The sequence below is a fragment of the Plasmodium inui genome (genome assembly GCF_000524495.1).
Source record: "Plasmodium inui San Antonio 1 unplaced genomic scaffold supercont1.21, whole genome shotgun sequence".
Taxonomy (NCBI): Eukaryota; Apicomplexa; class Aconoidasida; order Haemosporida; family Plasmodiidae; genus Plasmodium; species Plasmodium inui.
The window spans coordinates 204,617-231,268 of NW_008481855.1; the positions used below are offsets into that span (position 1 = coordinate 204,617).

A 26,652-nucleotide genomic window follows, 5' to 3' on the forward strand; every position below is an offset into this window, starting at 1 on the left:
TTTCTTTTTTTTTTTTTTTATCTCTCCACGAGTCCGCTCCCAATTTACAATTAAAACGAGAAAATTATGACAGGATATGAAGCAGAAGATGGAAGAAAAAAAAGGGGGGGGAGTTAAAAATGAAAAAAACGAAAAACGGCATACATTACAAATGCGAAGAAGTACACGCGAGCTTACGTATTATATACGCAGGTGCGTACATACGCATGCTTCTTATCTGTTCAATACGTGCTGACACGCAATGAACTCCACCTGAGTGTATAAAACGGGTACTTAAAACGCATATGCCTATGCATACTCAGGTCATAAATGAAGATTAATTTGGGGATATTTCGAATCTCAAATTATCTCAATTAAAAAAAAATAGAAAAAAAAAACTAAATAGAAGAATTAAAAAAAAAATAAATAAATAAATAAAAAGAATGCATTTTATCCTAACAATGTTAAAAGGGAAAAGAAAAAAAAAGTACATCCTCATACGTGCAGTAGGAATTGTTTTTATGTAGATTTGTAAGCAAATCCATTTTGCATGTGCCACACGTGATATTTTATACACTCGAGGAAAGTATGCATACGAAGGATGCACCGAGGGAAGGGGCATGGGAGATATACGTGGTGCGTGGGGGCGGCTGCCAACTGACTAGCAAACCACGCGAAAGCAGTGTATAATTGTGTACAATTATGTGCAATAGTGTACAAGTCACGTAGAGGTCATTACAGTCATGTATGTATGCATGCCTCCTCGTTTGCCTTAAAAAGTGAGCACTGCTTATGGCCGCCGCGCTTAAGCACATGTGGGGAAAGACGACAATGCGGAGGGTGCTTAGCGCGCAAAGGAAAGCGCCAAGCTGGAGAAGGAGAAAAGTCGAAAGAGAAAAATGCACGGAAATGATGAAGCAGAAAAGGGCAACAAAAAAAGCGCGGCAAAAAGGGAAGAGAGAAAAGTCCAGGGGAAAAACTACGTGAAATTTTGGTACACTTTTGCTTTGGGTCGAGGGGGCGCGCAAAACTGGCACTAATGGGGCAAAACTTCGCAAACAGGTGGCGAAATGGTCGAAAAGAGGCCGCAAAAAAAAAAAAGGCACACGTAACACTGACCAACTACGCAATCACTGCCAAGGACGATAGAAATGGATAAACGCGTACGGAGGGAGTACACGGGGAAACCAGCCAAAAGGAAAAAAGGGAAGGCCAACTGAAAGTAACGTTAAATTGAATTCATATAAGATATCATCCTCCCTCCGTCGATAGCCTTTTGTTTTCCAATTTTTTCTTCAAAATGTATCCTCATTTCTCCCTTTCATTTGTGTACACATTTTTGAGGAGCTACTCTGACACAGTGCGCGATAATGAATGGGTGGGGACATACGGGCACCTCTACTTAAGTACCAATGTGCCACACACGGTGAACAAAAAAAAGAAGAAAAAATGCAAAATAAAAGCGGAGATTAAGAAAAAGAAAAATATATTGAGGAAATCGCAAAATGACAAAAAAACAAAAAATAAAACTTAATGGCAAACCAAATGGCATACAGTTGCTCATAACAAAATGACCTCCCAAGGGAAGAAACCAACAGATCAGCGCAACAAAAATGAGCAGCAAGGTACAAACGAAAGAGGAGCAACATAAGATACCTTTATAGCATCGCATTGATGAAGGCATATACACAAGGGAGTAATAGTGTTCCTTTTCGTGGTGCACACTCGTTAAGCAACTTCAGTTCGAATGACCATACCGTTCGCGCACTGTTCATCACCCTTAAGTTTATCATTCGCCTGGGGAAGGCCGGCTAAAATGAGAAAATCGAAAAATGAGGACGCCCCTGCTGGTTTACCTTTTCATGTTTGCCTATTTTCCTGACGCGTTCCGCACAATTCACAAACAGGACAAGGAGCGAACGACACAGCTATAGCCGTAGCTGTAAAAGGGGGAGGTTCCCCAATTCAACGTTGTCAAGAAAGTGATCCACAGATAAGAGTCTCCATTATCTGCTACGTGTTCTGCATGTGCTAAAGTTAGGTGCGGCACATTGTGGGAAAAAAAAAAAGAAAAATTATGGGTGGCGTAACGACAGGACTACACTCCATGCACAATAGATAAAATCGGAGAAGTTTTCTTACGGCATTTTTGTGGCCATAAACTCGAAGGGGGTAAAACAAGAGAGACGGGTGTCCAATTTTTTATTTGTCCCGTCGACCTTATTTATGGCCCCCCATGTGCATACGGGAAATTGTTCGTCTGGTCGAATTTATTTGGTCACCCTCCAAGACGAAATTATTTTTTAGCCCAATTTGTTAAGTGTCCTAAAGGTTTCGTGAAAGAAGTGCAGATGGCAAATTGTTCCCGTTCCTCCGTGTGCGCACAGAGAAGGTAGTGCATCCGAAGTGCCTTTTTCTTTTTTTTTTTTTTTTTTTCACAGTGAGACGGAGTGACACGAAATTGCCATCATATGCACAACTGAATTATTCATTTTTGTTCTTTACCAGAGTGCCTACGTGATTGTCCCCCGTAGGACACAATGCGTAAATGCGGCTATCACAACAAAGGGGTGTATAAAAGAAAGCGTTTTTGCGTTTGTTCCCTTTTCCTCTTAAGAAAGCAAAAAAAAAAAAAAAATAAAAAAAAAATAAATAACATGTAATCTGGGGCATTGCTATACACACACTGAAGATGTTCCCCCCCCCACCTCATATGTGGTTTTACATTTCTCATTCAACAAAATTCCAATCAGTCCGAATGGATCAACCTGCGTGGTCTTTTCATCCACATTTATTATCTGCTGTCTTGCAGCGATACACCTTTTTGCACATTTTGTGAAATAGCTTTGTTTGCCTTTTGGATGGAAGAGGAGTTACCAAATAAATGGGGGGACTGTCCATCATTCTGCTCAATTTTACATGGGCAAAAAGGGGGGGAAACCTAATTTTGTGCATTTTCGAGCCTACGTTGAGTACTCCCCCCTGCGCCGTCTCCTATATTCCTGTTCAGTTGCGAAAGTGGAACATAAACAGGGAAACAAAGGGTAAATCAGTGGAAGTGAAAAATTTCGAATGATATATTTTCGTAATGCTTCCTAATATGCCACTTTCCTTGCTACAAGCTTAGTGCTCATTTTTTCGCAGTCGTCAGGGCGCTTCACCATGGGTAAATTCGCAGGGATGAAAAAATCGAGTCGTAAGGCAGAAGCCACTTTGATCATTTTCGCGAGCACTTTTGCGAAAACTTTCCTGTACATGCCTCTCAAAATATATACATATTTTTCTTCCTTCATTGTATCAAATTTTTTTTTAAAAGGTTCAGAATTTTCGCCTACAAGCTGCTGAAAGTGAAGTACATGCAGGGCGTCAAACGGGCTTAGCCGGTAATTCATTTGGAGCACAAATATATTTCGCCTCGCTTGGACAGCCTTGCACAGAGGGGGAGAGAGTGGAAACGCAAAATTGATTTCTCACTGTGCGCGTGAGTTATAAAGATACACCCGTGCTGTCATCAAATGCATGCATGCTCGAAGGTGCTTAGTCCCTTTTGGCAGTTTATGCTCCTCTTTTCATCTTCTTCCAATAGCTCACCCCCCACAGGCTCATGCGTAGAAATATTCCAAAGCGCAGCGGCGAACCGAGGCACGCGTAATGAGTGCTCCTCATTGGGAAAAGAAAATTTGCCTTGTGGAAGAAAAAAAGTTTCCACGGAAAAGTACTCACTCCAAGCGGTAGTGACGCTGCACTCCTGCCAGAGCTGTGTTGACAATTCTTCTGCCATGGCATGCATGTCTGCCTCCCGAAAGGTTCAATTGTGGTGAGGCAAGACCGTCCGCTGGCACGACCCCTCCCGCAGTTTCACCGCAGTGTGACCACAGTGTTACCGCAGCGCTTATCCTTTTCATGCGCAGGTGTGCAAAAGGGGGGGGCAAAGCGTCGACGTTTTTAAAAAGGGGAGGGAGTTGCTCACCAGCGCGCGCAGATTTGAATGATACAAGGGAAGAGGGGAAAATAAAAAAAAAGGCCCCCCCCAAATCAGGGCAACCCCGCGGTACACAATTCGAGTGCACATAAAAAAAAAAAAAAAGAGAAAGAAAAAAACTGTGCAGAAGAAAGTGTGTAACAAGGGGAAGATGTATTGACATGTGTAGGAAGAACTCCTATGACACGTACAACTACTCAAGTAGTATTTTTAACAGTCCAGGGAAGCAATCCATGTTGAGCAAATCTTCGCAAAATTTAAACGGAAGTTACGGGCACAGCAATCAGAGTACACAAAATGAAATGATAACTATTATCCTAGAGCAGTGTGTGCAGGAATGGTTCCCCTTCTTAAGAGAGCATGAAGATGGAAGAACGAAAGTGGAGGGAAATAAACGAACCAACTTAAATGAGGAAATAAAGAGTCTAAAAAATTTCTACAAGGGGGTCAGCACCCCGAACTTCCCCCTGAAGAAACTGGGAAAAATGGACAGGAGCATTTCTAGTTTGAATGATGAAATTGACGATGAAGACATTTTCTACAATAGCAATAGTTTGTATATGAATTTGCTCAGCGGAGGAGAGGAGGCAGAACCCCCTTGTGAGGAAGGAGAAGCCAGCCATGAAGGGGGCAACTCCCGGGGTGAAGAAGACGATGTCCTCTTTAATGAAGCGTACACCAGAGCAAAAACCAAAAGGCAGGAAGAGAACGAAGACGCCATACGCGGAAGAAATCCGCTAGAGGAGAATCTCTTCTATGACTGCGTAGCGGAAAAGGAGGGCGCGCACAATAAAGGTGACAGCAGGAACGCGAAGAAGTGCGTGAATGAGGGCCATAGTGAGGACCAGCAGGGGGAAGAAGGAACCCCCGTGTGGTCACTGCAAAAGATAAGGAACCAAAACGAAGACGAAAAGAAAAACTTTTATCTGCAAAAATGTAGAGATCAGATGAGCGAGAAGAAGGAGCACAAGATGAAGCAGCCCCTCTCGTTATTGAAGAGGAGGGAGGACGGAAAAAGGGAAGAGGACAACAATAGCGACGGCCTCCACCAGGATAAGGAGGAGGGGGAGGTGGAAGAGGAAGAGGAGAAATACAGATTGCAAGACAGGGTTAACGCACTCAGCGGGGGTAGACACAATCGTAGTGATTATGACGGTCGCGACACAAGCGCAGTTAACTCTTCGCACAGCAAAAAAGGTGCAGAGGAGGAAGAAGAAGAACAGGAACAGTGTCACCAACGCAAGAGGAACATGAGACACCTCACTGTGCAGGGTCTGAGGAGAAGAGAGGAGGACATAACCACCCAAGGTTATCTATCAAATAGAAGGAAGGAAAAAATATCAAACGTGTCCAAATTGGCTGATTCACAGAAGGGGGATAACTGCATCAACAGAGAGTCGGTTCCACGGGAGGATTACTCCAGTAGGAGCATAAATAACATCATTCAGGAGATAAAAAAGGAGGAATCAAAGGAGAAAAACTTCACCATGGATTCATATGGAACTGTGTACCTGTCCATATGCACGAAAGTTTTGGGAAAAGACGTCGATTATTTCTTAACCCCCAGAATGTTACCCAATGAGGAACTATTAAATGAAAAAAAAAAAATCAAAGAGATTTTAAAACTTTACGATAAGTTATTTTATAGTCATTTTAAATTTATCCCAAACAAGATTTACAAGGAAACGTTAAGACCTATTTATTCGTATTACCAGAACTTGAAATGTACCCTCGTAGGGGGGGGGATGTCAGTGGGTTCGTTCGATGGCAAGTCTAGAAAAAGCTGCTCGCTAAGCAGGGACTACGAAATTGAAAGAAGCAGTAAGAAAAGAAAAGCGAATGTGTAGAGCGGGCGTGCAGTTGCAGTGCGGCTCTGCGCAGGGGCTAAGCGGCAACCCTGTGCGGGAGCGCATGGCTTCCTATGACCGTGGGCATGTCTCTGTTCCCTTATGCGGGGGCATGTCTGTTGCTAGTTATTACACAGGAACCTGATCACCCACCTCCTACGCACATCTTACGCCCGCATCGCATACATTCGCTTCCTCCCCCTTTTGCCTAAGCCAATTACAACTCGCATGACGAGATTAAAAGCATCGAGAGTAGGCCCGCCGACAGTCTGGAGTACAAAAAATTGGGAAGCTCCTCCAACGCGGAGTTCAAGACCGTGGGGAGCTCCTCGAACGCGGAGTACAAAAACTTGGGGAGCTTCTCCAATTTAATAAAGGACCAGAACATTAAGAAGATTTTGCTGGACGTGGATGACAGTAAAGACATAAGTCACTTGGAAAAAAAGTACAAATATATTTACAAAGATCTGGTGAAGCTAAAGAGTCTGCTGCTAAAAAAAAGGCATTATAAAAATATACTTTTCGAATATCAAAAAAAATTCGTTCAAAATAACAACAGGTGTGTCAAAACGTACAGAGATATATATCCCGTGGAGAAGGAATATAAAATTTACACCCAAATTAAGAAGGAAACTGGGGATGTCATTAACAGCATTAATGCCAATTATAAGAAGCATTACTTCAATGGCTGATTAGGGTGAAGACTCCAGCGATGCGAACCTGCCTTTTGTTTTCTCCACCGCTTTTCCATACCTTTTTTTTTTTTTTTTTTTTGAACTGTTTGATGTTACGGAAGAGGTAACTGCGACGCCCACTGTACGCACGCGTGTACGTACAGGGCCTGTTTTGTATATCCCTCCATATAGTTGCAGCATTTTCTGCGCTTCCAAGGAGTTCTTCACCGCGATGTCCCGCTTTTCGCTCCAACGCTTGAACGTACCATCTGCTTAACCAAATGGGAGAGGGGGTAATCACCCGCGTGGGCGCACACATGCCCATGTTATATGCCACTTTGACGGATGGAACAATTGCGGGGATTTTCTCGGAGGGCGAACTCGACAAGACAAGGGTTGTACGATTAGCCAACCGTTTCGCATAAACTGGACGAGAAAAAAAAAAGGGAGCGCACAAAATTCGGTGCTCCCTCCATCGGGTGGAAAAACCACGTATAAAAAATGCACATACCTGCAACGTGACAGCTGCACACATAAAAAAAGGGGGAGAAGTTGGCTGGCGCCCTAATGCTGGATCGCCCTTAACACAGCACGGGGCCGCCAATTTCAATCTGTATTCTCCTCGTACTTCTCGAAATAATGCCTGAAGTACAGGACGGCGGCATTTATATCTTTGATTTGATTTTTGGGGAAATTGAGGATGTTCTTTTCCGGCGGAACTTCCTCCTGTTTCCTTATTCTGCAGTTCTTAACGTGAGTTCGCAAGTTGACCATTCGTCTTTGCTTCATCAGTTTTCGCCTTGTGCTTGGGGGCACGTGTCCCTTGGCCTTCTCCCTTAAACGTTCGACATTTTTACAGTCCTTCACTCCTTTTAAAAACATTTTTATAATTTCAAGCTTTGATAAATCTTTCCTGTTCTCTATGTCAATTTTGACTGTGGCGTTTCTGAGCCTTTTCATGTAGCTTCGGACTGCACGTGGGGGGTTGCCTTCGCGTCTACGTTGTCTGCATCGCATGGGAACATTTACACTTTGTTTTTTCCCCCATTGGGGGATGTAACTTTGGCATGTCGAGGTGAATAGGAGGAGGGTGAAGCCGAACAGGTAATTCCTCATTCGGTAGGGTTTTTATTCGTCAGCAAAATGGCAAAATATAGATGCATCCCCGTGCATGTGTTGCTATACCTCCAATTATTTTCACGTCATTTGTTTGTACATTCCTAAGTTCTTTGTCCGGACTGGTTTTCAGTAAAAGTATCGAACCGGGGGAAATGTCTGCCTTTACCTAGTGTGCATTGCAATCCTGTGGCCGCTTCCTAATTTAAGTGCATATAGCTGAACACGCCTGTACGTTGGAAAGGTGGGGAGGCGCGAACTGATTGGTACAACTTAATGAGTGGCGACAACTAAAGGGGTAAAAAAAAAAAAACACGCGGATTGATAAAGTGAAGCGGTGAATGCAATCCTTTACCAATGTACAGTACTAAGGTGCACATAACAAAATCGAAAATGACTTTCTCCCTTTTGAGATTAAACAGGCTCTTGTTTGTGAGCTTCGCCATGGAGGAAAAATAGGGGGGGAAGCGGGAATGAGATCAATTGGGGAGCACAGACACGGACTTGGCTAAACATCGAACGAACTGAGGTGTGCACTTTTTTGTTCGTCATTTAGGCGTGTAGCTGGATTAGCGCGAGCGTCAGAGGGCCTCACTCTTCGCAGCTTCTCTGGCCCTTCTTTGGCTCTTCTCTGCCACTTTTTTGCCGTTTCTTTGCTCCTTATTTGCCACTCTGCACCACTTTGGAGTTACCTGCTCCCGGAGGGCCACCAAGAAGGTGAAATTTCCAATGGCCGTGAAAATCGCGGCAACTGAAATCCGTTCGCCGAAAAAAGAGTAAGAATAAACATACAACAACAAAATAATTAACGCGGAAAGGGTAAAAGCAAGGAAAATATCTATGAGCTGAATAATCCTTGGTGTGTGCCGGTATAGATCGCAAAGGAAGCTTCGTATGCTTTTCATTTTCTCCGCGTCGCTGCTTTCGTCTTGTGAGAGTTGTTGTGGTGTGGGGGGGGTAACGGCAACCGCGGTGCACGAGTACATATATGCACATATATGTAGATATAAATGGACGTATACCTATACGTGCTTGTTCGTACCCCCCACCGACATTTCGACGCAGAATACCCGCTAGGAAAAAACTACAAAGGTCGAAGTTAGGCTAGCCCGCAGGGATCCGCCGAGAATGACATCAAAACAGGAAAAAAAGGAAAAAAAAAGGAAAAAAAAAAGGTCCCTGCAGTAATTGTTTGCCCACGTTGTATCCTTCCAAGTTGGGACACTTCCAATGATGGGAAAAAAAAAAATTTCTCCCACCTCGCGCCCATCTTTTTGCACATACTTTATCCGTATTACACAGGTTCGGAAGTGAGAGAGAACTCTTACACCAGAATTTTTGACTCCAAATTATAATATAAAAGTAAACCAACTTTCTCGATAGGCATATTTGTATACGTTTACATGAGTAGGTAAGGAGGCGCCCCCTACATGCGCCACAGCGCTCAGGGGCACCCTTCCCTAGCCCTCCGTGTGAGCACTCTGTGTCGTTTTATAATTGACATCACGCAAGTGTTATGTAGGCAAGGTGAGAAACTTACACGTTTGTGAGTACCTCATGTGGAGCATCTTTTTGTTCCGCCATCAGTTTTAACAAACTGGAAGAGGAAGGCTTGTGACAGCTGGAATTGATCACCAGTGCGTTGTTCCAATCTCTTTTTTTTTTTTTTAATTTTTTTTTTCCCAAAATTTTCTCTATTCAGCAGTTTTGTATCCATCGCGACTTCTACAACATGAGCGTTGGATTTTTTTTTTCATTTCGCTGAGCATCCCCTGGGAGCATCGTAGAGAGCAGAAGGCTCTTTGAAAAATGCTTCCCCATCCCACGCCCTGGTACGTCGTCTCTACGAAAACGTCCGACGGGCGTGCATCCCCGTTCGGAGAAAAGGATAGCTTTTCCTAATCTGTTGTATGAGCAAGAACGAGTGGAGACCGGTCCGGTACGGAAAGTTTTAACCAATGGGTACGCACTCCCCCCGTGAGAGAGAAGCAAGTTACCCCCTGCGTGAAATGCAAAGGGAAGGGGAGACATCCTAGTAGACCTGATGAGTGGGGATGTACAAATGTATACCCTCCATTAGGACCATTTCGTGTTACGCCTCCTGCTATATATTCGCCCTATTTTTTGCGCACTGCGCTCCGCCCCCAGCCCCCTGTGTGTCATGTTCGAACTTCCCGGGCAACATAATGCTTAGAGGAAGTTCCATAAAATGATCACCTCATTATGTTTAAAAAATCTGAAGAAGAATGAGAGGAAATTAATCCATTATCTGCTAAGGGGGGACTGTGGAAACAATGCAGGCGTTTCTCAAACATATTATAAAAAAAAGAAAGGGGCTCCCAATGTAGCCAAACTGAGCAAACTCGCAGAAATGAAGGGTCATAAAAAGGACCTGTCCCTGTGTCGAAGTAGTCATTTAACTTGTTCCGGTTTTTTTTCCCCTCCCAAGTGGGAAGGAAATATGATGAAGGATCTTCCGTTTCGAATAACCAAGGGAAGGATGTCCTCCTATGTAGAATATAAAAAGAGGCGTAACGAAGAAGACAAGTTTGGTCAGAACAATATAGAGAAATATGTAAGCATAAGTAGTACCATCACGAGGTTTATTCCATTTCAAAGGAGTTGTTTTCCCACCCGAGTTGGCAACCTGTACAGTGGTGTTCGTAGAGGATGCTGTACGAGGAGATTCTTTGGCACCTCCTCAGAAGGTACTTCTGGTGCGTATTTCAAAGGGGATAATACAAAGGTGAACCGAATGGAAGGGGAATCCCTGGGGGGCGCTAAAGGTGAAACCCCAAATGAGGGAAACCATGAAAGTGGAAGTCACTCCGAAGTGACGTTAACTGGCAACACATCCAATACTGCTAGCGACAGTGAAAGCGCCCCGCCAAACGGAAATAAAGACAAGCAGTCTCTGAGGCAAATATACCTGCACAAACAACAAAGGGAAAAAATGATCAAGATGTACCTCCTGCTGAGCCTGTTGCTAATGCCATTCGGCCAGCTATACATGTATTGCATCGAGAATGACATAAGCATGGAGGAGTTATTAAAAATCTTAAAAAATAAAGTGGAAATTCTAGAAAATAAATACAACGATATAATGCAGGAACTGATTGATAAATATTTTCCACTGAGTAATGAACCATTATTACCCGACTTCAAAGATTTAAATTACCCAGAAAATTTACCAACCCTAGTTATTGACCTGAATTATGTAATAGCCAAATTAGAATATGACAGGAAAAGTGGATGGAGAGTATTGAAGAGACCCTATGCTGATTTGTTCTTTAAAGAGTTGTCTAGTTTTTATGAAATTGTTATTTGGTCAGATGATAACTTCCCGGTCGCACAGGAAGTGATTTCCAAGTGGGGCATACCTGCCATTGGATGCTTACACAGAGATCAATGCTCCAAGAAGAAAAGGCATTACGTAAAAGATTTGAAGAGACTGGGTAGGAATCTTGACCGAGTTGTTATCATTGACCACGATGCCCATGCCTTTATGCTTCAGCCGGAGAATGGCATCCTCATAAAGGAATTTCATGGCGATGTAAACGATAAGGAAATTTTGTGCTTGATCGATTTGCTAAAGTCGTTCGCTATCAGCAGCTACGACATTTCGCAGTTTCTGAGGAAGTACGGGGGGGGCGACTACAACATTGGGAAGCGGTACATGCAACTCAAGAGCGACACGGAGCAGAAGTCCCAGCGGATAAGGAGCTTCGGAAAAATCTTCCACCTGGACGGGAAGAAGACGCCCAACGGGATGTCCTTCAACTCGTGAGGGGTACTGTCAGCTGGTTTTCTGCTACGGATTTTGCTGCTACGGATTTTGTGGCTACCCATTTTGTGGCTACCCATTTTGTTGCTACCCAGTTTTGGCCTACTGGTGGGGGGCACAACTTGTCAACCTTTTAAGAAACCCAAACGGTTGATGTACATTTGTTCGACCCGTTCTTTGCCTCCTACGGGTTCCCCATTTTAGCCGGCTAGATGTGGTTCGCGAGGTGTGCGCGCAATCCTCGGCCGCATAGCCGTGAAGTTCGCCGTGGCTGCATCCCCTCAGTAACTTTTTCTCATCCGCTATTCTATCATTTGCATTTCTACCATCTCCACCTGTGCCTATCCACTTCTTCCTCTCCCCTTGTGCCTTTTTCTTATTCCAACCCAGAAAGTGCGCCATGAACAAACGCCCACGTGTACACTTCCCATTTGCCTTTCAAATTCAAACTTTAATCTTCCTCCCACAGAGATTAGAAAAAAAACGAAAAAGTGTTAATCAACGGTGCACGCAAGGAGGTGTCCTCCCTTCTGGCAAAAAAGAAGCAATGCAATTCAAAGTGCGAAATGAACTGGGTTAGTTGTTAAACAAATAGGCATGCAGAAGGCGGGAAACACAAGCGTCGATGTAGCTTGCTGAATTTTTCGACTAAAAGGGAAGACACTTCCACAGAGTGCTTCCACGCAAGGCCTCCACACAGCGCTGCCGTCAGCCCCTACATACTCGTAATTTTGTTGAAGAAGATCTTGACCTCCTCCGCGGCCTTCATGCCACGCTCCTTAATGTCGTGCACGTAGTTCTTGTTTTGGCTGGGCTCCCTCGGGGAGGCCTTCACCCCCGTGTCGTCCTGCTTCAGAGACAGGATCTTCTCAATCTCCTCGATGGTGCAAATGTTGTTATTTTCGGTGAGCAGCATGTTGAAGGAGTTCATGTCGTAGATGTTAGAGATAAATATTTTAATTAGAAATTTAATTTTGTTCGTTTGGTTTTTTACATAATTGAAGTATGTCTGAGGAATGATGCATTCGTCGTCCGCCGCTGCCCATGTCGCCGCCGACGCCACAATCGCTGTTCTGTGTGGCACAGCGTCGGTGTGCTGCTCCCCCTTTCTCGTATTCAACAGAACTGCCGTTTGGAACAAAATTTTTTCAATCTCGTGGCAGTCCAAAAGTAGCTGCTCAGCAGTCACATTGGTCATGAAATGAAACGAAAAAATGGTGTGATAAAACTGCTGAATGATCAGTGTGGTCGTTTTTTCGAGTAAATAAAGCAAGTAGGTCTCATTAAAAATTTTCTTAAAAAAGGAAAAATATTCACGCAGAAATAGGTCCATATTAGTTATGTAAGGAGTCTTTTCTTGGACATCATTTGGGTCAAATAAGTTTGCAATTTCTTTGTTCGAAATGATGGAATTTATTTTTTTTTCTACAAAGACGATAATTCCTTTTATACATTTTGTTTTTATTTGTAAAAATTGTTGTTCCTCTTCTTTGAAGCAAATTTTGTCCTTAAAAATTGGGTCAATAACTTTGACAAGATTTTCAAACGCTTCATTCATTGTTTGTTCTACGTAATAACTTGTATTGATTATGACGGACAGTAATTTGAAGTGCTGGTTTTTGTTTTCCTCCTTCACATCTTTTACAATTCTTCTGTTTAACTCTTCACTATATTTTAATAACAGTGTTTTAAAAAAAGTCACAAAATCGTACAAAGTTTGACAGTCGCTAAATTGAAGAATCATATTAATGTAGCTTTTGTAGAGGTAAAACATCTTGTAGGCTGACTTATACACTGTGTGTTGTTCTTCCACCATTTCAGGGTCCACTAGCGGGGTTTTTTCCTTTTTTTTTAAAATTTTGTTAACATCAAGTAGGGGATCCTTTTCTGAGGAGGACAATTTACATTTAGTGTGCACCCCTACCTCCAGTGGGTCTTTATTTTCGTCGTTTATTATGTTTTCAAATTTTTGAAGAATTTTTTTCTCTTCATATTTTAGCCAGCTGCACAGGTAGCTGTCGAACGCGCACGAGATGACTCCCTTGAAGTTTTGCGGTGCGTGGGAATTAGTATCATCATGCGCAGCTCTAATGGGGGGATCACCCTCCCCTTTGGTGTTGTCCATTTGGTCTTTTCTCTGCTCCCCTTCCGCGGGTGAAGGACCCTCCCCTTTGGAGCCTCCCCCGCCTGGAGCCAACTCCCTCCTCATAATTAGCTCTGGGAAGGGAAACTCCAAAGAAGAGTACGCGTCATGCGAGGTGGTCCTCTTTTCAATAAAAAACGTCACATTCTTGGTTAAAAAATTTTCAAAATTAATCACCTTAATGACAGTCTGGATTAGCGAAACGGGGTTCATGTCGTCGATAGAAGAAGACATAATCTTGACGATGTGTTTTTTGGTGAGAGAGCAGAATTTGCAGACAACGTGGTAAGGCATATTATAAACCGGAGGGAAAATATGAGCATATACATGTTCATACGTATTCAATGCACGCTTCAACCATGCCATGCGTCTGTCGATCCCTTCTAAATTATTTGCTTGATTTTCAAAAATGATAATGTATTTTTCGAGAAAAAAGTTGGAGAATTTTTTAACTACACTGGAGACCGACTTTTGATCCAAGTGATATAAACAATTGCATGCATCGAAAAGATTGATGGACATTTTGTCTCCTTCGACGTGGTTTGCTTCATTCACGATGATGAGATCCTTCTCTATGTGCACATCGGGGTCGTACACCAAATCGATGTCTTCACTTATCTGATTCTTTATGTCGTCGAAAAGGATGTTGGCATCTTCGTACAGTTTCCTTAATTTTTCGTTTGTCCTGAGGTCGGAGATGTGTATGAGCATTTCTTTGATAACAGAGACGAGGGGAATACATCCGCTGTACTCCCTTTTCAGAGCCTTTTTTTTCAAGCTGCTTATAGCAGTGATAACCATGACGATTCTTTTCATTATTATAATCGTTTCTGTTACGTTTTTTTTTCCTATGTCTAATTTTTTTATATCTTTACATAGCTTCACTAGAATGTGTTCACTTTCTTCTGTTTTTTTATCCACTTGTTCCATTTGGCTATTAATTATTTTCATTTTTTCTTTTATGTGTCTTAATTTTTGGTCATACTCATTTTGACTTAGGATGTGGCTCTCCACCTTTTCGCTGATGGTTTTATCGAGTTCCATTATTTCTCGGTTCATTTTTTCCACGTGAATTTCCACGTCTTCGATTTTGGCGATGTTGCTGTTTATGTATTCTTGCACGAACGCGTCGACGCCCCCCATGGTGAAACGGTGAAGTGGCAAAGCGGTGAAGAGGTGAAGTGGCGAAGGGGCGACGTGTCGATGTGGACTGTTCCGCCTAGGCTTCTCACAGCTACTGCAATGGGACCAATGATACGATGCGAAGCGAGTGAGGGATCGCCTTTTCAAAGGTGTGCCCCCTAGCCAAGAAGACTATCGCGCATGTAACAAATGAGGGAGTAGGTTTCCGTTTGTGCTGCTTCTTTCCAAAAAGGTTTCGCCAAAAATTAGGAAAAAAATATTTCACCGTTTTTTCTCTCGTATTGTTACTCAGTTCGGTTAAATTGAAACGCTCCCTGTTAGATGTGACTTCCTTTTTTTATTCCACTTTTGGCGCCCCTTTTTCATTACAACTGTGGAGCGGGCGAGACTCGCTAAATCGACACCTCTTAATGATCAGTTGCACAAAGAAATTTTTCCCCACGTATGTTTATTTTTCACCAACATGGAGGATTAGCAGCAGGGGGATGACCAGCATGAGGTGAGTATTTTATTTCATCGCTCATTTGTTTATTCACCTTTCTTTCTTGAACGGGATGGAGCTAATTGTTAGGGGACGCTATTGTGCACACGGGGTGGTTTCCTTTTGACAGGAAAATGCATTTCGCGTGGTATAGTTGCACGGAGGGAGGACGGTAAGAGGCCATTTAAAACGGGGGAGTTTCAAAAGAGCGCACGTTTTACAAAAAAAAAGAATTAAATGAGGAAAAGGCAAAACATATAGGGGGGGAGAAACTGTTCCCGAAATTGTGATAAAAATAACCCCATGGAAGGAACACATTTCATATGTGTTCCGTTGGAAAACTTACTCGTTTTGTTTTCTCAAAATACATAAAAAAAAAAAAGAAAAAAAAGAGCGGGCAAGTGAAGCGGCAGCCGGGTGGGAACAAACCCTCAGACAGGAAAAAAGCGGGTGAATCTGAGAGCCCCTCGGGGAATATATTTTTGAGTGCAAATTTTTTGGAAGACGTCCGCGGTTGGGGTGACCGAGTGAGATAGCCCCAGGAGATAACCCGATGAGTTTTCCTGCTGAGTCACTTCCTCCTGAGGTCATACTGCTGGCCTAAGGATATCCTCGAATCGCTAAAGAAACTCCACGTCGGCAACAATCCGCTGCTTCGACTGGCGCATCAGGAAGGCCACATTTTCCGCATTGTCATAACTTTTGAAGTACAAATTATCGACCTTCCCTTTCGTCTTCAACGTGTTGTAAATGGAGTATGCCCTCTTATAATCGCAAGTGCTTATCAAACTGGTGATCGTTTCGACGAACTCTCCCTGATCGTAGTTGTCGTCATAAATGACCAACTTAGCAAAATTCATATCGCCAAAGGATGGTTCTACGTTGTCGCTATCGTTATCAGTTAAATTCTCATCGCAAAATCCGTAGGTTTCCAAGTCATTCGTTTTTATGTTGTATTTTTCAAAGTCGAAAGATTCGTCCTGGTCATGACTGTCGTCGTCCCCGTCGTCGTTTTCGTCAATGTCGTCCGCGTCACTTAAGTCTGTTTCGTCCTGGTCGTTGTTTATTTTCCTCGCGTCGTTTTGGCTGAGTACGTTCCACTTTATAAGGCAGCTCACTGATTTGTTCGTGGATTTATTCTGCCCTGCTTCGTTTTCGTCGTCTGGCGGGCTCAGCGCGGAGCCGTCTTCACCAATACGAGGGCTGTTACCCGGACCGCTGTCAGGGCCGTTACCGGGACCGTTGCCCGCACCGCTTCCTGCATCGTTCGCCGCTTCGCCTGACTCACCTCGTAACTCTGCGATTACAGGCTCCCCCGAGGGGGCCCCTTCTTGCGACCCATCAGTTGCACCTACTTGGGGCGCTCCGTGCTCCTCCACAGGGAAGTACCTCCTCTTGCCCTCCCCGTGGCGCTCAAAAAATCGTTGATTAAACTCCAGCACTTTCCTTTTTCTCTTGGACATATATCTTAACTTAGCGAGTTCCACATCCTTCCTCGCAAAGTGCACAGTTGGCAATTCCTTGTTCTCATTCAGAACCCAATTTCTGAAAAGCACATGGAGGTCTCTCTTGTACGAGTAGGTTCTGTATTCTGCATCTATGAAGGTTTCCAATTCATAGATGTCCAGATTGGGTTTATAATTATCATACATGATGCTGTAAAAGTAGTCACGCATGGCATAAACCTTTTTGTATAAAATGTTGTCCTTGTCATTTTTGATGTCTTCGATTTTGTTCAGATCAACTTTTTTGCTTTCGTTATCCAGGACCCCCATTTTTACAAATTCGCTGCACATTGTTTCACTTATCTTTTCCAAAAACTCGTACTTTAAATTGGGGTCCTTCCTTATCCTTTCCAGCCATCCGTCGCCCCTGTTGTGATGCTGTATGTCTTGTTTAACTCCCTCGTTCGTCGTCTGTCCATCGCTATGGGGCTCCGGGTTTTCCTCTCCAGGGGGTTGTTTTTCCAGCATTTGTTTGTCCGTTTCGCTGGGCTGCACTCCCGCGCTGATGTCCTTTGCTGCGTGGCTTCTCTTCGCTTTCTTCGGCTTGGCCTCGGTGCCCTCGTCGTCACTTCGGGGGGTAGCACTGCCAGGAAGACAGCTAGTAACGCCTCCAGTAGCACCTCCAGGAAGGGACGCCACCCCATAGGTGAGGCCCATGATCTTCTTCATCTCGTTGTCCCTGGTGTACCCCCTGGCGTAGCTGTAAAAGGGGTCAAACCGCGTTGCGTCGTAGCAAATGTTTAAATTCTTCCTCCTGGAGCTGTCAATGAAATCGTTCACGGAGACTTCCCTATAGGTGCTATCGAACCTGTTGACATACGAATTCGTGTTGATGTCATACTGGTAAAGATTCATGATGTCGGTTGAGTAGGCATAACTGTGTTTAAGCACATAGTTGGGAACGAACTTGGTTTTTTTAATAACCTTACTGAAAAGTTCATGCCGCTCAAAGTACTTCATTTTGTTCACTTCCTCCTCATGTCCAATTATGTCAATTTTGTAATTCAACTGGAGCAACTTATAGGAGATTTTTTTCATTCTGTCAAATAGGGAATTTAAGAAATAGAAATATTTGTGAACATTTTTTGTTACCCAAATGTTATTTATATAATTAACCAAATAAAAATCATCGATGTATTTCATTCTGTCGACATTTGTAATGATGTTCAGGAAGTATCTATACAGGTTGAAACCTATTTGGTCCCCTTTTTCCAGGGACACGTTTTTTAACTCCACTAGCTCTTTATATATGTCGTCATTTATGTTGTCCTTATTTATGTTTGTGATGTTCACTTTTTTGAAATAAAAATAAATATTGTTTAGGTCCACAAATTTGTTTTCTTCTCCCTCTTGCTGCGTTTCCTCCTCGTCCTTTCGCAAGGCAGTTTTTTTCTTATCAGTTGAACTACCGTTGAAGAGTTCATTCCTGTCTCTGCTGTTGCCCTCCATGGTGTGGTCTTCTTCGTCTCCTCTATCTTCCTCTTCTGCCCCCTCATCGTAGTACACATACTTGCTATCCAAATATATATCATTCACATCTTTGTACAGAATTTTGTCGATCTCCTGGTTGTCCTTCTTTCTAATGGCCCTGATCAGCAAGTTCAGTTTATCCTTCGAGAGCAGCTCCAGCACTTGCTCATCGGGCAAGCAGGTGTATTCGCTCTGCAGGTTAAAGTAGTCCTTCTGATTGGGGTGATACAAAACAGGCGTTCGATAAATTTCTGATTTTTTCCTCTTCTTTGGTCTCTTCCTGTGTTGCAGTTTGGTCGATTTTAACTGGACTCTACTGGACATGTAAATTTTGTTGGACATATTTTTCAGCTTGACTTTAATGTTGTAATTTCTGTAGTGTCTGAAATTTATTGTCGACAGGAGCACAAGCAGGAGAAACGCCTTTTTCATTTTTCCCCGGGGGCGCTCATACAACGTGGACGAGCTTGCGTAAGCACTTACGTAAGTCCTTACGTACGTGTGTGTCTGTGTGTAGGTAGATAGATGTGTGCATACGCCTGAACGCTCGAGTCTACGTGTTCGAACCTATACAGTTCTCTCCTATGCAGTTCGCTCCTATTCGATTCTCTCATATGCGGTTCGATCTACTGGGGCGCCCTGCCGCTCTTGTCATTGTGCTGGGCGCCGGGGAGGTTATGTGATGGCAGTGGGAAAGCGCCTCCGTGGTGAAACGCCGCCGCGCTATAACACCACCGTGTTAAGTGCTAGCGCAATGATCCGCAACTGCACACACGTACACTAGCGCGTGCGCATTTACCCTCCCCGACGACCCACTTGCAGCGATCTCCCCGAGTCAAATCGTACAAGTGCGCCTCTTCTAAGAACCCCTCATTTTTGTTATACCGGGGAATGAAAAAAAAAAAAGATGCAGCAGGGCTAACACAAAAGCGGGGTTTGAAGTGGATCTCAAATTGCGTGAAGTATACATGTGCAGGTCTGCCCCTGGCAAAGGGCAGTACCAATATATGTGTATATGTGGTTCCCCCGTTTAGCTAGGCAGGAGAAATAGGCCAACTGTTCTTTAAGCTTGCCCCAGAATGCGAGGAGAAAACTGGTTAAAGTGGTTAACCGGCCTTACAACAAAAAGGTGAGTTCGCGCGTTCGAAATAATTTGAAACCCGCGAAGTGTCACAAGTTCGGCCTTATGCGAAGAATTTGCTCAAAATGGTATGTACAGAATCGTGGAAGTTTTCTTTTTTTTTTTTGTGCCTTTGTGTCACTATGCATGTGTTCCTATTTAATGGCGTGCCGCGATCGAAAGGGGAACATCGCAACGGGAAAACGGGTCCGCCTTGGCCTGAGGCTGGCTGAAGCGGCCTGAAACTGGATGAAGCTGCTTATATGCGTTCTTCCTTTCAGTCGACAAAATACGGGTTTGTGAAATTTAAAAAACGAGAGGAGGTCGAAGTGGTGGGGTGCAGAGAAGAACAACATAAAACGTTACGGAACCATCGAAAAGGTTCATTGAACTGTTGGAAGAGTCGACCATCGGGGAGCCACACGAGGGGTAGCATTTTAACGCCTCCCCTCTGTGGTTACCCCCGTTCTGCTGGCGGTTTGCAAAGTTTACCCATACCATGGGAAAGGAAACAAATTTGTTGACGAAGGAGAGTTTAAGTTGAAAAGGCAACGTGGAGAACTCCTCAGCGAAGCAGTTCATTCGTTAAACGAGCACGTCGTAACACGACACATAAAAGTGTGTTTGCGTCGCTTCAGACGTGGCTTCCCGCACTTGCAGGAAACTTGTGTGAAGGAGGGGGGCATACCAAATGAAACAAAAAAAATGAAAAAAGAAAAAATTCCACATCGTGCCACACAACGCTACGGATGGACGCAGAAGGCCAAACTAGGGGAGCACACAAAAAAAGAAACTTTTTTTAAAAGTGGGTTCTTATCATTAAAAGTTAGACAGTCACAGTTTGACGTACCCATACAAAAAGTGCACCTCCCATGCTAGGTGCGAAAGGGGGGGAGGAAATGAAGTGGTGATATGGTTTTAATCCTGGGGAGGTACTACCCTGCCGACGCGACAGAAACACGTTAATATATTTTTAAAACTGGTTTAGTTAGGCTAGTGCACGCGTTGGAAAAATGTGCATATGAACTGGTTTGTTCTTTTTTTTTTTTTTTTTTTTTCTTCTTTTCTTTCCGTTCCTTCTCGCTCTTTTGTACACCTCTTCTTATTCTCCCCCTGCATGCAGATATGCTCGCCAAATGGGCAGATGCTGGTCTCATACATGTGGGAATATCCCTTTTTTGTATGCGCCATTTGCACCCACCCACCGCCACTTTTAGGTCCAGACAAAATGAGGTGTATCGCCGGAGGACTTCTTCTCCATCTCCATTTCGTACAACGGAGAGATGCTCCGAAGCCTCTTGACAGACTTAACCAAATTGTGGCACAGCTGCTGCACTTCGAAGAAGGTCGTGAATCTGTTAAACCCAATTCTTATGGACGTGTGTGCAATGTCTTCTGATATTCCTATGGATCGTAATACGTAGCTCGGTTCTAACGTACTAGATGTGCAAGCAGAACCCGAACTGAGTGCTATTTCGTTCAAAGACATTAACAAACTTTCGCCCTCCACAAATAAAAACGACACATTCATGTTTCCAAAATATCGATTTGTTTGGCATCCATTGAAAACGATATAATCTAAGTTTTGCATCAAGTAATCTTTTACATAGTCAAAAAAGAACCTCATTTTTTTATGGTCACGATTCAATTCGATGGATCCCAAATTTGCTGCTTCTCCTAAACCAACAATTAAATGGGTTGGTAACGTTCCAGATCGTAGTCCTCTTTCTTGCCCCCCTCCGTGTATTAAGGCATTTAATCGTATGTTCGGCTTTTTCCTTTTTATATATAATGCTCCTATTCCTTTGGGGCCATATAATTTATGACCCGACATGGACAACAAATCGATGTTCATTTTTTGCACATCGATGGGAATTTTCCCTACGGCTTGGGATGCATCCGAGTGGAAAATTACATTTTTTTCTTTACACAAAAGACCAATATCTTCAATGTCTTGTATGACTCCTATTTCGTTATTAACATAAATGAAAGACGCCATTATGGTATTCTCCTTTATGTTTTTTTCGATATCTTCTAATTTTACAATTCCATTGGGCTGAGGTTTCAGATAAGTCACTTCAAATCCCTTCGTTTGTAAATATCGACACGCCTGCAGGATGCACTTATGTTCAATTTGGGACGTAATTATGTGATTTTTTTTGCTGTCTCTTTCGTTATAGTAGGTGCATATTCCGATCAGTGCTAAGTTATTACTTTCCGTTGCTCCGGAGGTGAAGATAATTTCTTTGTTATTTTTTCCGTTTATCAAATGGAGGATGTTTTTCCTTGCGTCCTCCACTGCCTTTTCAGATTCCCAGCCGAAGAAATGGTTGCGCGAGTGCGCGTTTCCATATATGTACGTCATGTAAGGCATCATTTTGTCCAGCACTCTGGGGTCTATCATGGTGGTCGCCTGGCTATCTAGGTAAAACCTGTTGATTTTTTTTTTCTGGCCTTCGTTTGCAACGTCGTCCACGTGGAAGGGGGCGCTTTCACTGTGGTTATCTCCTAATGGTTCACCATTTTTCTTCCCCACCGAGTTGGCTCCTCCTGGATTATCTCCCCGGTTGCTATGGAACCTCCTCCTCCGCACGCACCCCCCCCCACTGTCATGCAGCGTATGTTCGTTTGTGCTGCCCCTAGGAGTGCATACATTTGTCAGCACTTTAACCCCCCTACTTGTCTTGTCCCATTTACGCAATTTTTCCAAAGCGTTTTCCCTTGGAATGTTCAAATTTTTTACAATGTGGACTAATTTCATCTTCACAGTGGTGACAAAGAAAAAAGAAAAAAAAAAAAAAAATATTTCAGGAAAACCACAACGCTGTATGGGAATTTTTGAAAAAACGCTGCTGGTTGCGGAATTTGGTCAAATAAGGTTCAAAAGGGGTTTAAAAATCTGGCTAATTTTACTTAAAAAAAGGAAATTAAATTATGTATATATCAAATGAGGGATACAATTCCCCATGTTTACAGAGAAGGGACGAAAACTCTCAACAGCTGCACGATTGTATCTTGCTTAGCTGCTTCGCTTAAAAAAAAAAATTAAAGATTTTCGAATAATGAGGAGTCCTTTTGACGAACTGAAAAGTGTGACACCTGTTATGATGTCATAGTGAGTTTAAAAAGGAGGGAAAAAAAACGTAAAAAATGGGGATATACACTTAAATAAATTCCGCTTATAGAACCGCAGGGTGCGCAAACATAATAAATATATATTACACGCATATTCGAACACTATTTGAAGCAAAAATGAACGCTGATGTTGCGGTTAAGAGGGAGTTATAAAACGTGACCCCATTGTGTCATTCTTACTTTTACTTGCAGCTTCGCCACTCGTCGCAAGTGAATTTTACGAATCACAAAAAGATGAAAAGGAAAAAATGGGACATATGTCAAAAGGGGAAAAAAAAATTCCCTTTCGCGCTCTTTCTTTTCCTGCACCTTTTTTTTTCATTTTACCCCCTTTGGAAAAGGTTGCCTAATTTTTTTTTCCATTTTTTTGCAACTGCGCTGATATTGTAGACCTCGAAAAAGGACGCGGTTTGGGGGGGAGACCACGTCGCCAGGTTGGTTATTCTGTTAACTATCACGGGCATTTTTGCAGACTTAAAAAAGGGCACCCTCGTGGCGTTAAAATGGGCACACATACCCATACAACATATATGTTACATACTTGAGTGGCGTCTTTTAAAAAAATTTCCTCCGGACGGGGAAAAAAAAAGGCCTCTCCGAAGACTCGAATTGTAGGGCGGAAAAAAAAATAAAAACGTTGCTACATGAAATAGCATCAAATAGGGTTAAAAAAGTTTTTAAAAAAAAAATCCTTCAAGAGTGAATAGCCATAAAAAATGCAAAGTACGAAAACAATGTATCGCAAAAATGTTGAAAGGCTGTTGCCCATTTTCAAATAGAGCAAATTGTAACGGTGAATGCATCATGCTCTTCATGCGCAAGTGTGTATTACACGCACAGGAACAACAGCGTGGGAAAGAGGGGATCTCTCTTCCTTTTCTTCAAATTAAATATCACAAACGAGGAATGGTCGTTCATGTGGCTCATCTATTCGGTGAAGATGGCGGAATTTCCTTCCTCTCATGACTAATTTCGTACAAAAAGAAAAAAAAAAAAAAAAAAGAGCCGCACATGTCGGATGGACAATTTAGCTGGGAAGGCTCCCCCCCTTGAGGAGGTCCCCGAAAATGTCGTGGGCTTGAAAAATTAAAGATATCACAGTGACGTTGACGGAATTGCCAACCAATTTGTACTTATGCCTGTTTGTCAAAAATGGTGGAAATTTAAATTCATGACAGCAGCAGGGTGCTGTCCGTTCGTCTTGTGGTTTTCCATGGGGAGATTCGCCACCACGACACACTCCATCATTTCGTGATTTTATCACCGGATTCTCTGCCAAATGGAGCCCTTCATTGAACAAACAAGTGTCGCTATGTCTATTAGCACAGTAGTGCACACTACACCTGTAGGCGCACATATGGTTAATGTGGTCCATGTTCCAGTATATATTTCCGATTCTGTTTTTTCTGTTTTCGCCTCCCTCCGTATTACCTGTGCTGGTGTGCATCTTATAACCCATCAGTCTGCATATCTCTACGGGGGTAAAGTACCGCACTCGGTTTTTATATTTGCTCATTTGTTTGATTATTTCTCCGTGGTGTGGTTGATCCGGGTTGGGCGGTTTGCTGGAGTGACCCTCATGGGGTAAGTTGTCTCGAGAGAAGTCATCCCCGCAGGATCCATCGCGTGATGGGTGGTTTCCCATGTGGGATTTTTTCATATGTCCAGTTTCTGTATGCCCACTCTCTGCATGCCCACATCCCGTTTCTCTGCCACTTGAGGGGGAGCCCCCTCTGCGCCTGGAAAAGTAGAGAACCGAGCCGGATCCGTTAATATACCTCCCATAGTTAGACGTGAAGCACATGGAATGCAACTTGCTCGAGTTAATCAAGTTTCTGAAGCTTCTCTGATTTCGAAGGTCCTTTATGGCTCCACTCTTCTCTACATAGTAACGACCCCCGTCGAAGCAGCACACATTCCCATTTCGGTTAATATCGATTATGTCAAAACAGAATGACGAGCATTTTGTCAGGGTACTGTTCGCGACTTGGTATTCCTCCAATGTCCCGTTGGTTAAGTTTATATTTTCATTTGTGTTGCACGTTATTGGGTACCTGTCATTATGGTCCAAGAATGTGGCCAAGCTGGGGGTGTAAAAAGAGTACTTTTGGGAAGGCCTAAAATTGGGGTTGTTTTCAAATGCGGGGATGATGGATTTGGCTGGCATAAGCGAATTACTGTACATTGGAGTTATCCCTCCACTGGGGAAGCTTTCCAATGATGTAAGATGAGGAGACTTGTGCTTCTTCCTACATATGCAATAAAAACGAAGACGCTCATTCGGTATGCCATACTGCAGGGGGGACAGAAGGTAGGTCTGGAAATTATAATTCTCCTTAACTGAATTTATGAAATAAAAAAAGGAAGTGGATAATTCAAAATTTCGGACATTCTCGATAAAAATATATTTTGGCAAATTCTCTTCCTTCACCTTCTTCAGCAAATTGCAAATGTGGATGAAACTTCTTGACCGTTCGTCCTTTTCGATTTGTAGGGAGCTTAAGGCTTGGTCTAGGTTTAGCTTATCAACGTGGTACTGCTCTGGTCCTTGGGGGGGTTCCCACAATACTTTATCGTAATCGCTTTTTTTATTTGTCCATTTGAAGTGGATGCCTCCAACAACGTTACACTTTGGGGTGACGAAATGGGCCTTATCATCTGTATCACTGCTTGCATTCGCGCCACAAGTTGGGGTGAACAAATTATTCCTATTATCCGATTTGTCTAAAGGGGAGGGAGAACTTTCTTTTTGCTTTTTTTTTCTTTCCCCCAGAGGGGATTCCTCTGCTGCGCAGTAGGCGTACTTTCTGAACAAGTCATCCAAATTGATCTGCTGAAATTTCTTGTTCTGTCTGGTGTACGGCTGACATGGGTTTGATATTAACAGAATGAAAATTTTGTGGTAATCGAGAAAGTGTGCGTCCAGGTTGTTTATATCCGTTTGAAGGATGTAATTTTTATCTTCGACGAAGGGAATCCCTTTCATGTTGTTCCTTCCCCCTTTGTGCGCATATTTGGGGGCCGTTCCCGGCTGGGTGCGCAGCTCCCTTTGACACTCCTTAAAGAATTTATCGATATATTTTTTTTCCGTTAGGTAGATTGAATTTTCCTCGAAGTTATGGTAGTGGGTTTGATTCGCTAGGGAGTTAAGATCTATCGATATGAACCGAAGTGTGTCATTGAAAAGGTTGGCACAGTTGAAAGCATGCTTTTTTGTAGCTTCCCCTTTGCGGATGCCTTTTTCTTCCCTCTCGTGGAGGCAATTTATTAGGGCTTGTAGCATGCTGTAGTGTAGCCCCCCTATTCCACTATAAAGGTCTAACACTTTTATGTTTCCCATGGGGCTGATTTGAGGGCTCATTACTGAGGCAGAGGAGGAGGAGGAGCAGCTGTTCATGTTTCTTACGCGTCGGTTTAGTAGTACGCCTAGCCACCATCTTCTGTTTACGTAAAAAAAAATGGAGCGACCAATGTATTCTCTGTTTTTTGTTCACCACTGGGAGAGCGCCTTTGGCGAGGAAGCAAATGTATTAGGAACCGAATGGATGGACTTCCCTTAAGCCCACGCAGCAGATGCTTGGAAATGGGCACTGTCGTAAGGAAATCAACCAATGCGTGGAAGTGCCCTGCGATCAACCTGTAGTTGGACGGGGCTGAGAAGAAGTGTCCTCCCCCAAATGGTGTACTATTTGGGGGAGGGAGTACCTGGTATGGGTGCAAGAACAAGTTCGTTAAAATGGGTAAACTAAAGCGACTCCGCGTGGGGCTACCTTCCAAGTAACTTGATAACCTATTGACAACTTTACGGCGAAGCCACTCCTGAACAGTCCCCTTTTCCCAGTGAGTCCTCGTCGCGAAAAATTATGACCCCAATTACTTGACACTATCAACAGATTTGTATTCACGTGCCGAACAAAATTTGGGAGAGTCCAGCCCTCCGCCTCTTTTGGGTCAATGTGGTGCCATTCCCCGATAGGATTTTTTACTTAAGCCTACAGTTCACCTCCATTTCGCTCCCGTCTCTTCCGCTGAGTTCCCCAAAGGAAGCACCAACTGTAGCTCCATCAGCATTATTGTGCGGGGTGTAATATGCGGTGCAGAAAGAGGTGAACATGGTCAAACCCAAACGAACAAGCATAATATGGTATGCCTAAACAACGTTACGCCATAAGAAAGGCCCTACATAATACTATAAAAAAAAAAAAAAAAAAATTTTAAGCCAAGATACGCGCATATGTATGGATATATCACTACTCTCAAGCCCTTATTGTTT

The 26,652-nt window shown here is 43.3% G+C and overlaps 7 protein-coding genes across 7 annotated transcripts; 2 read left to right on the top strand and 5 right to left on the bottom strand.

The window, feature by feature from the left end:
- Window positions 1-4,122: 4,122 nt before the first annotated feature.
- C922_04272 (hypothetical protein) lies at window positions 4,123-6,500 on the top strand (the record flags this gene model as incomplete). The annotated part of the gene is made up of 2 exons (XM_008819857.1): window positions 4,123-5,782; window positions 6,022-6,500. The coding sequence occupies 2 exons, from the start codon at window positions 4,123-4,125 to the stop codon at window positions 6,498-6,500; spliced, it is 2,139 nt and encodes a 712-aa protein (XP_008818079.1).
- Window positions 6,501-7,088: 588 nt separating this feature from the next.
- C922_04273 (hypothetical protein) lies at window positions 7,089-8,653 on the bottom strand (the record flags this gene model as incomplete). Its single annotated transcript, XM_008819858.1, has 4 exons — window positions 7,089-7,453; window positions 7,954-8,035; window positions 8,291-8,526; window positions 8,641-8,653. 4 exons carry the CDS (start codon window positions 8,651-8,653, stop codon window positions 7,089-7,091), a joined length of 696 nt encoding a protein of 231 aa, XP_008818080.1.
- A 1,154-nt stretch (window positions 8,654-9,807) lies between these two features.
- On the top strand, window positions 9,808-11,385 carry C922_04274 (hypothetical protein; the record flags this gene model as incomplete). Its single annotated transcript, XM_008819859.1, has 1 exon — window positions 9,808-11,385. One exon carries the CDS (start codon window positions 9,808-9,810, stop codon window positions 11,383-11,385), a length of 1,578 nt encoding a protein of 525 aa, XP_008818081.1.
- A 712-nt stretch (window positions 11,386-12,097) lies between these two features.
- C922_04275 (hypothetical protein) lies at window positions 12,098-14,668 on the bottom strand (the record flags this gene model as incomplete). Its single annotated transcript, XM_008819860.1, has 1 exon — window positions 12,098-14,668. One exon carries the CDS (start codon window positions 14,666-14,668, stop codon window positions 12,098-12,100), a length of 2,571 nt encoding a protein of 856 aa, XP_008818082.1.
- A 1,101-nt stretch (window positions 14,669-15,769) lies between these two features.
- On the bottom strand, window positions 15,770-18,556 carry C922_04276 (hypothetical protein; the record flags this gene model as incomplete). The annotated part of the gene is made up of 1 exon (XM_008819861.1): window positions 15,770-18,556. The coding sequence occupies one exon, from the start codon at window positions 18,554-18,556 to the stop codon at window positions 15,770-15,772; it is 2,787 nt and encodes a 928-aa protein (XP_008818083.1).
- Window positions 18,557-20,457: 1,901 nt separating this feature from the next.
- C922_04277 (cysteine desulfurase) lies at window positions 20,458-22,005 on the bottom strand (the record flags this gene model as incomplete). The annotated part of the gene is made up of 1 exon (XM_008819862.1): window positions 20,458-22,005. One exon carries the CDS (start codon window positions 22,003-22,005, stop codon window positions 20,458-20,460), a length of 1,548 nt encoding a protein of 515 aa, XP_008818084.1.
- A 1,401-nt stretch (window positions 22,006-23,406) lies between these two features.
- On the bottom strand, window positions 23,407-25,776 carry C922_04278 (hypothetical protein; the record flags this gene model as incomplete). The annotated part of the gene is made up of 1 exon (XM_008819863.1): window positions 23,407-25,776. One exon carries the CDS (start codon window positions 25,774-25,776, stop codon window positions 23,407-23,409), a length of 2,370 nt encoding a protein of 789 aa, XP_008818085.1.
- Window positions 25,777-26,652: the final 876 nt, after the last annotated feature.